Raw genomic sequence first — 8,980 nt, 5'->3', positions numbered from 1 at the left:
CCTGGACCCTCCCCGCCTGCCCGGGAGCCCGCACAGCGTTCCCCTGGGCCCACAGGGTCGAGACTCCACGTCCAGCTGCCTGAACTCGGAGTATAAGGGACCGAGCGCCGCCCTGCAGGTGGGCGGGCAGTCGGCGGCAACCAGCCAGCGCGGCTCGGCGGCGGGGCGGGGCCGTGCTGGGCTCGGCCCAAAGCCGGGAGGGCCGAGGCCACCGGAAGAGTCGTGGTCGCCAGCCGAGCGCCCAGAGTGGGGAGCGGAAGCGGCGGCGGGCGGCGCTGGGACCCGGGAGCGGCCGGAGAACAAGGGAGCTGGCGCCCCGGCCGGCGGCTGAGCGGGGCTGAGCAGCGGGCCGCGCCGAGCCCCGAGCTCTGCCGGAGAGGCCCGGCCCCGCTGCCCAAGCAGGCCGCGCGCCGCGGGGCCGAGGCCGGAGCCATGGGCGAGACCAAGATCATCTACCACCTGGACGGCCAGGAGACGCCGTACCTGGTGAAGCTGCCCCTGCCCGCCGAGCGCGTCACCTTGGCGGACTTTAAGGGCGTTCTGCAGCGGCCCAGCTATAAGTTCTTCTTTAAGTCTATGGACGACGATTTTGGGTGAGGATGGCCCCCGCCCCGCCTCCCGGGAGCCCGGGTCGCTCCGCTGCTAGGGGCCAACGCGGCCAGTTCCGACTCCCCTCGTTGGTTTCTAGCCCGGCTTCAGCAAGGGAGCGACTCGGTGACTTAGGACCCACTTGACTTTGAGGGACTCCCAGTCACCTCTTGGAGGCCTTCCTCCCCACCCCCAGTCCAGCGGGACGCCACTCCCTAAGCAGTCGGTTTCTACCATTCAAGCCCCCTCATCTCCCCACGGTCCAGCGGCCCCCGTAGACATACATCCTTTCCACTCCAATCCAAAGCCAGAGTTCTCAGTCCTTCCAGGTGCCACCTTTTAAGCATAGAGTTGGAGTCTATTGACTCCCGGCCTGCCTTCCCGGACCTCTGAGCTCTGCAACTCAGAGCCTTATTTGGAGTGTGCTGTATCTAGGGCTGTAGGCTGGTGGGACTTTGAACCGGAGAAGGAGGAGTTGGGGGCTGTTCTGCCAGGCTGGATGCTGGACTTGATGTTTGGCAAAGTACCCTCTCCCCTGGGCTAATAGGGTGTTGCCTGACCCGGAGGAGGAGTCCTCACTAACCAGGTGCTGGAGCCTTTTCTTTCCCTATGATGGTCCCAGGGGAGATGTTGCACAGGCCTTCAGAGGCTGGATGGGAAAGCAGGGAAGGGCCTTTTGGCGATCTCTTGTTTTCCCCTCCTCCCTACCCAGCTTCAGGGCTTTTGATGGGCAGTTTGGAAGCTGAGACTGCCCCTTTAAGAGAGGTTGGAATGTTGGAGCCTGAGGGTTCTGTAGCAGCTGGCCTGAGAAGGGGGTTGGGGGGAGACACACACGCACACCCGTGCACACACACACACACACCTCTCTATAAGGGGCTGAGGCTTGCCTACATTAACTGGACAGTGGGCCTAGAGGCTATGGAGAACACACACACACACACATACACACACACACTACCTCTCTCTGGGCCCTCCAAGGCCTGAAGGTCCCTCTAATGCACTTGCCTGAGGCCTGCACTGCGATTGCAGCTGAGGCCCCAGAGACTGGGAGGGGAGATATTCTCCCCAGTGTACATTAGTCTGACTTTCCTCTCAAGGCCTGCCCTCCAAACCCCAGGAGGCAAGCACCTTCTGTCTTGTCATTTGATGAGCTCTTAAAACTGTGTGTGTTTTGGACAGTGGAGCAGAGATCTGACTATTGCTGATTTTGTTCTTGCCCTGGAATGAGACTTTTGTGTGGTAATGATTGTCTGGCTTTAGTCTAGAATCGGCAAACCTGGTTGAAAGACCATGAAAATCATCTAGCTGGAAGAATTGAGGATAGGAGGTAGATGTCTCAACCTGGCATGAGAGGAATAAGAATAGAGTCTTTCTTATTATCCCAAGGAACTGGGATAATATTTCAGAATATGTTAGGCCAGATGTCTTCAGGGATTAGAATAGTCTTGTATCTCCACCCCCACTTGCCTCTGCCTCCCAAGCAGACCACTGTGAGCTGCTTCCTGCTTTGTGGAAGCAGGCATAACTACAGTTATAAGAGGGTCCTGATTGCATATGCTAATTTCTCCGGAATATTTTTCTTTAAATTAACTATTGAACTAAGTGACATTTATCATGTGCCACTTTAAGTTGTTTTGTATCCACTTGTGGTCCTTGAAGCACCCTTTGCAAAATATCCTAGGCTGTTCTACCAGGGTTGAGAACAATGCTAAGAAGGAGTGCATGTGATTATTTGGCTTATTCCCCCATACTCCAAGAATAAGTGAGCAGAAGACCCAGCAAGGCTATCCTTTCCAGAGTTAGGATAGCAGAGGATCCTGTTGACAGCTTATTTCATTTCTTATTGTACAAGCTCATCATGGTACTGACAGTCCACCTGGCAGTGCTGTACGTACTTGTACATCTTTTGTTTGTTTGTTTGTTTGTTTGTTTTTGGTTTTTGTTTTTTTCGAGACAGGGTTTCTCTGTGTAGCCCTGGCTGTCCTGGAACTCACTCTGTAGACCAGGCTGGCCTCGAACTCAGAAATCTCAGAAATCCGCCTGCCTCTGCCTCCCAAGTGCTGGGATTAAAGGTGTGCGCCACCACCGCCTGGCTTACTTGTACATCTTGCATCTTTGAGTCCTCATACCAGCCTGTGAAGTAGGCACTAATATTCCCACTTTGAAAATTAGGAGACTAAAATGTAAAAAGCCTAATAAAGCTGGTCCTAGGTCACACAGCTAGTAAATGATAGAATTTGTTTGGATAGAGGGGTATGTGTGTGTGTGTGTGTGTGTGTGTCTGTATGAGTGTTAGAGAGAGGGGAGGGAGAGAGTCAAACACCGGTGAGGAATACTATGTAAATGGCCATTTTTTCCTCTCCAGAAGGATAGCAAGCCTTGGCAAACTGGGAATGTAACATAGTACTTCAGCCAGCCTAGACCAGTGCCCCCTGTTGACAAGAGAGAAAGCATGTCAGAGGGGGAAGCCTGCTGGACCTCAACCTCAAGTTCAGAATGTGAGGTCTAAGGACTCCCCAACTCTCTCACCTGGTCTCCAAAAGTATTCATCAAGCTCAGGATAGACTTAGCTCTATTAAATTACTTGGGAGAGTCAGGAGAATTGGTCAGTGCATAAAGGCCATTGCCACCAAGCCTGATGACCTGAGGTCTGTCCTCAGGACCCATAGGGTGGAAGGGAAAAAAGCAACTTCCCAAAGTTGTCCTCTCACCTACACACACACACACACACACACACAAAAATGTAATAAAAGTTTTTTTAAAAAAGAAAAGAGGGCATATTTAATGTGAGAGTGTGGATCTTACTAAAAGTTGGAGAGTCAGTAACTAGTTTTTATTATATTCCTGAACCATACCAGTCATCTGAGAATCCCATTTACCAGGATGAGGCAACGGTTGGATAAGTTAAATGCTATCTCTAAGGTGGGAGAGCAACTACATGGTAGAATTGGGAGTTGAACCTATGCTTACCTGACTCAGTCTGAGTAAAAAGGAGAGGACAGGTCTTGTGAGACTGCTCTGGAGCCCGGATAGCCAAGCTTTACCACAGAAGGTTACAGTCTGAGGTTCCCCCAAAGCTGCTGAAGACCAGCTGATCATAGAGAGTCAGCAGAGGCTTGTAGAGTGTTGGTGACTCTCTAGAAAGAGAAGAAACACTATAGAATGGAGTGTGTGTATGGGGGAGGGGTCTGCTAAGGGACATGGGGAGACTCGGCAGCACTTTTCCATCACAAAGGCATTATCAAAGCAGGACACAGAGTCCTGTGTATCACATGTACCCTCTTTTCTCTTGAGGCCAGGTTACCATGCAGGGCACCATACAGATTGGCTGGTAGGTCTGGGCTGTTTTCTTAGGGTCCTTGTGGCATTAGAAATGGTAGGGAGGGAAGACTATAGGCTTGACTTGCCAACTTCTTTGTAAGTTAAAGAATATGACTGTCACAAGGAGCCAAAGCCTCCGCCTCTCTAAGGAGTGAAGGAAGACCAAGCCTCACAGCTTCCTCCCAGCATTCTGAGCATGTGTTCCCTTAGCCTGTGCCACATTTGTCTAGCTCAGTGCTTCTGGGGTGATAGCCGACCTCTCCACAGTTTCCATTCCCATCTCTGGCCCCAAACCACAGTCGGTATTCAACCTTTGGCCCCCATCACATTCCCAAGGCCAAACTGCATGCCATGACCACATTCTATGGTCCCTCATCCCCCACATTAATGCTCCACCCCGAATCTGTCATCAAAGGGGGAAAAATGTGACATGGAGCAAAAGAGAATTGAAGTCAACAACCTGGGTTCAATTCCAGCTCTAACGCCTCTTAGCATTGTAACCATGATAAGCAACCAAATGTCAGTTTCCTTCTTCATGAAATGAGAATTATATTGTCCACAGGATGAGGCTGGAGTAAAATTATTATTATTATCATTCTTTTTTAGGCGTAGTCTTTCTGTGTAGCCTTGGCTGTCTTGGAACTCTTTCTGTAGACCAGGCTGGCTTTGTACTCAGAGATCAGCCTGCCTCTGCCTTCCAAGTGCTAAGATTAAAGGCGTGCACCACCACTGTTTTTTTTTGTGTTGTTTTTAATTATATGTTCTAACTATAGGAATAGAAGATGTGATAGATAAAAATGCAGAGTCACACAGGCTCGTGTTCAGAAGCCAGCTTGTGAGTTTGGATAATTGTCCTCAGTTTAGTTCCCCACCTTTTTACCCCTGCCTGCTACAAGTGCTTAGCTCAATGCTAGCCTATAAGGCATGCTCAGTAAACAAACAACTGTCACTGTTAGGTTCTTCCCTTTTGTGTGGGTGGGTGAGGGTCCTTATGTATCCCAGGCTAGCCTCAAGCTCACTCTGCAGCTAAAGATGACCTTACACTGATCTTCTGCCTCCTTCTCTGCAGTGCTGCAATTACAGGCATATGGAACCAGCGTTTGTAGTGTGGATCAAAGGGCTCTGTGTATGCTGGGCAAGCACGCTGCCATCTGAGCTGCATTGCCATCCTCTTTTCTTTGTACTATTTGTAACCGAATTGCATTATATAGCCCAGGCTTGCCTCACAATCCTCCTGCCTCAGCCTCCCAAGTGCTGCCCGGGATTACAAATATGTACCACGTGGATGGCCACTGAATGCCTTCTCTTTCCTAGTTCCTTTAAACTTCTTTCCCTAGCTCTCAGAACAAAGTCAGTATTCCTAGTAGATAAAAGAAGAATAGTAAGAATTGTACCTTTTCGATTTGAAGGTCAGAGGGAAAAGGAAAGTCACGCTGGGAATAGGACAAGCACTCCGGAGGTTCTGAGGTGTGCTGTGTGACCATCATAATTTCCAGTCACCTGATGGCTGAGCCGATGCTCCAGCAAGGCAGTTGGCCCAGATATGGCCCTGCTGGAGGGATGGCCCAGAGCATAATGTGTGTTTTCTACTTCTAGCTTCTCCCCACAGCTCCTGCTCTTTGTCCTACTTCCTGGAGGTGCTAAGGGGCTGTCACTAGTCCCTCCTCACAGCTGAACAGTCTTGTGTGGATGGCTTGATCTCACACGTAGGGTCAAGGGCAGTTCCGATCATGGGGACCCTCGGTTTTCCTACATCAGAAGTGCTCTCTGACATCCCCCTTTCCCTGCAGAGTGGTGAAGGAAGAAATCTCGGATGACAATGCCAAGCTCCCCTGCTTCAATGGCCGAGTGGTGTCCTGGGTAAGGAGCCCTCAGCTCAGCCTTCAGCTGTATCCTGGTGCTGCCTAGAGGGAAGAAAGGCATAACTGGGATAGCAGCTGGTGATTTTATGCCTTCGTATCTGAATCTGCCTTTAGTTTTCTAATCATTTCTTATGCTAGATTCTTCCGTCTTTAATGACATGTGAGAGAAAAGTGGAGGGAGGACAGGGAGAAACAGATTCAAAGGTCTCCTGTGTCCGTCCAGACCTGCTTCCACCTGGCATTCTCTGACCTCTGTGCTGTGCCCCAACTCTGCCTCAGTAGCCCATGCCTGCCAGCCCCTCTTCTTACACACCTTCTCAGCTGCCCTTGCATGGCTCTTTCTTCTCTGTTCCACTCTGTCCAGTCTCTCATGCCCTGCTGGAAGCAACATCTTGCTTTTCCTTGGCACCACTTTGACCACTCATTTTCTTCCTGGCAGCTGGTATCTGCTGAGGGCTCGCACCCAGAGCCAGCCCCTTTCTGTGCTGACAACCCATCAGAGCTGCCACCTTCAATGGAACGCACAGGAGGCATTGGGGACTCTCGACCCCCCTCCTTCCAGTAAGTGTGACTTGAAGGTGGGAATGTCCCATGAGGAAGGGGCAGTTCAGCTCAACCCAGGGCTGGGTAAGGGATCCCCCAGCCTTCTCTCATCTCCACCAAGTTCTCTCTACCTTTAGCCCTCATGCTAGTGGGGGCAGCCAGGAGAACCTGGACAATGACACAGAGACCGACTCCTTGGTATCTGCCCAACGAGAGCGGCCCCGACGGAGGGATGGCCCTGAGCACAGTGTGTATTCCCACTTCGACTCCTCCCGCAGCTTCCAGCTAGCTCCCCACCTCTTTACTCTACTTCCTGAGTTATGGATATGCCTGGGCCCTGTTCAGCCCCTGGCTTGCCTGCCTCATATCCCTTGTTCCCTGCATTGAGCCTTCTATGGACCCAGCTGCCTATCTCCCTCGCAGCAGCCCGGCTCAATGGAACTGCAAAGGGCGAGCGGCGACGGGAGCCAGGTGGCTATGACAGTTCATCTGCTCTCATGAGCAGCGAGCTGGAGACTACCAGTTTCTTTGATTCAGATGAGGATGACTCCACCAGCAGGTGGGGCTTGACTTTCATAGGTACAGGGATGGGAGTGGGGGGGGGGAAGTGACCCATGAACCCTGAACCCCACTGATTCTTCACCTTGGAGGGATGTGGGCATTGTGGTGGGACCAGGGCTCTACTGTGCCTCTTATGAGGCAGGAATGGGCCAGCTTGGTGGGGAACGACTTTGGGCCCCACAGGTTCAGCAGCTCCACGGAACAGAGCAGTGCTTCACGCCTAATGAGAAGACACAAGCGGCGGCGACGGAAGCAGAAGGTCTCACGGATTGAGCGGGTATGGGCCCCTGGATGTTCAGGAGGATGAGCAGGAGGTTAGACTGTGAGTCCTTCCTAGGCAGGACCACAGTGCTTCCTTCCTCAGAGCCCTTCTGTTTGGTTCAGTGTTTGCAGCCTTAGTGGGTAAGGGTGGTGTGCTGAGGAGGACCTAGGTGGGAGCACTCCTCCCCACCCCCACTCCACCTCCTGCTGCTCACAGCCATTGTCTCTTCCAGTCCTCCTCCTTCAGCAGCATCACAGACTCCACTATGTCTCTCAATATCATCACAGTGACTCTCAACATGGGTGAGTCTGCTGAACACGTTCAAATGCCTGTGCTGGGAAGGAATTAGGGGTTCTGGGAAATACAACATACATGTTCTGTGGTTTGGAGTGGGCTCTCGGTGGTATACTACAAGGCTCTGGGTTCCATATGTAATACAGGAAGAAAGAGATATGTTCCCCATGCTGCAGCTGCGCTTCTATAAATACTGACTGAGACATCATATAACCGTTTCCGTATTTCAGTGTTAGAGCTGTAACAGGTAAACAGAACTGTGGGAGCAGGGCACGGCACCCGGAAGCTTCCTCGGGGAGTGATTTCTGCCACTGCATACAACTGTACTCTCGGACTTCTGTCTCTTTAAAAGACACCTAGTACCTGGAGTTCAGCCCGTAGAACCTGCATGGTGAAAGGAGAAGCAGACTCCTACAAGTTGTCTGCTGACCTAGACACAGACACACACACACACTCACACACACACACACACTCACAGACATACACACACACACACGCATACTCACACACTCACACACGCATATTCACACACACTCACACACACACTCACACACACAGACATATACACACACTCACTCACACACACACACTCACTCACTCACACACTCACACACACACATGAACGAATGACACATGAGCGCCTTCCACAACAAAACAAATAGGTAAAAATGTAATAAAAATGTAAGGGCAGCTAAATATAGCCGAAAGAGCTTTAACTTGGGAACTTAATTCTGAATTTACGGTCGGGCAGTGGTGGCGCACGCCTTTAATCCCAGCACTTGGGAGGCAGAGGCAGGTGGATTTCTGAGTTCGAGGCCACCCTGGTTTACAGAGTGAGTTCCAGGACAGCCAGGACTACACAAAGAAACCCTGTCTCGAAAAACCAAAAAAAAAAAAAAAAAAAAAAAATCTGAATTTACTTCTTGCTGCTTGTTGTCTTAGAAAAGTCACTTAGGTCTTGCCTGTCTGTAAAAGTGTGTTCAGAGTCACTGCCTCACAACCAGTAGGAAAATCGAAAGTGTGTCTATGTGTACACTGTACAGTAATGTTTATGTGCCCTGTATTAACGAGGGGCTGGGAATTTGGTTAGGAACCCTGCCCTTCTCGAGGTGTTAAATTATTCCCTGCAGAAAAGTATAACTTCTTGGGCATCTCCATTGTGGGCCAGAGCAATGAGCGAGGTGACGGGGGCATCTACATCGGCTCCATCATGAAAGGTGGGGCTGTGGCAGCGGACGGACGCATCGAGCCGGGAGATATGCTATTGCAGGTATCGTCAACTACCCTGGGTGGGGTGAGAGAGAAGTCCCTGAAGTCTGGAGGGGAACCCTTAACTCAGCTCCCCGTCCTTCTCCTGAGCACTCCCTGTTTTCTCACTCCTAGCCCTCTTTCTCAGGTCAATGAGGTCAACTTCGAGAACATGAGTAATGATGACGCAGTCCGAGTACTCCGGGAGATCGTACACAAGCCAGGGTAGGAGCAGAGTGGGATTCTGGGAAGATGGTGTACACAAGCCAGGGTAGGAGCAGAATGGGATTCTGGGAAGATG

General features: G+C 51.2%; 1 protein-coding gene across 2 annotated transcripts in view; it reads left to right on the top strand.

The window, feature by feature from the left end:
• Positions 1 to 428: 428 nt before the first annotated feature.
• Dvl3 (dishevelled segment polarity protein 3) overlaps positions 429 to 8,980 on the top strand; it is a 16,911-nt gene continuing 8,359 nt past the window's right edge. Inside the window, exons 1-9 of one of the 2 annotated variants that reach the window (XM_028783399.1) lie at positions 429 to 593; positions 5,700 to 5,769; positions 6,211 to 6,332; positions 6,452 to 6,561; positions 6,741 to 6,873; positions 7,059 to 7,152; positions 7,370 to 7,439; positions 8,562 to 8,701; positions 8,828 to 8,904. In XM_028783399.1, coding sequence (XP_028639232.1) covers positions 433 to 593; positions 5,700 to 5,769; positions 6,211 to 6,332; positions 6,452 to 6,561; positions 6,741 to 6,873; positions 7,059 to 7,152; positions 7,370 to 7,439; positions 8,562 to 8,701; positions 8,828 to 8,904 — 977 coding nt within the window. In that variant the 5' untranslated portion in view covers positions 429 to 432. Of the gene's footprint in view, positions 594 to 5,699; positions 5,770 to 6,210; positions 6,333 to 6,451; positions 6,562 to 6,737; positions 6,874 to 7,058; positions 7,153 to 7,369; positions 7,440 to 8,561; positions 8,702 to 8,827; positions 8,905 to 8,980 lie in introns of both variants that reach the window. The other variant, XM_028783398.1, reaches the window with a different exon arrangement.

This window comes from Grammomys surdaster, unplaced genomic scaffold (genome assembly GCF_004785775.1).
Source record: "Grammomys surdaster isolate TR1022 unplaced genomic scaffold, NIH_TR_1.0 1100, whole genome shotgun sequence".
Taxonomy (NCBI): Eukaryota; Metazoa; Chordata; class Mammalia; order Rodentia; family Muridae; genus Grammomys; species Grammomys surdaster.
Note: the sequence above shows the minus strand (reverse complement) of the source record. Positions and strands in the feature narration are given on the sequence as shown.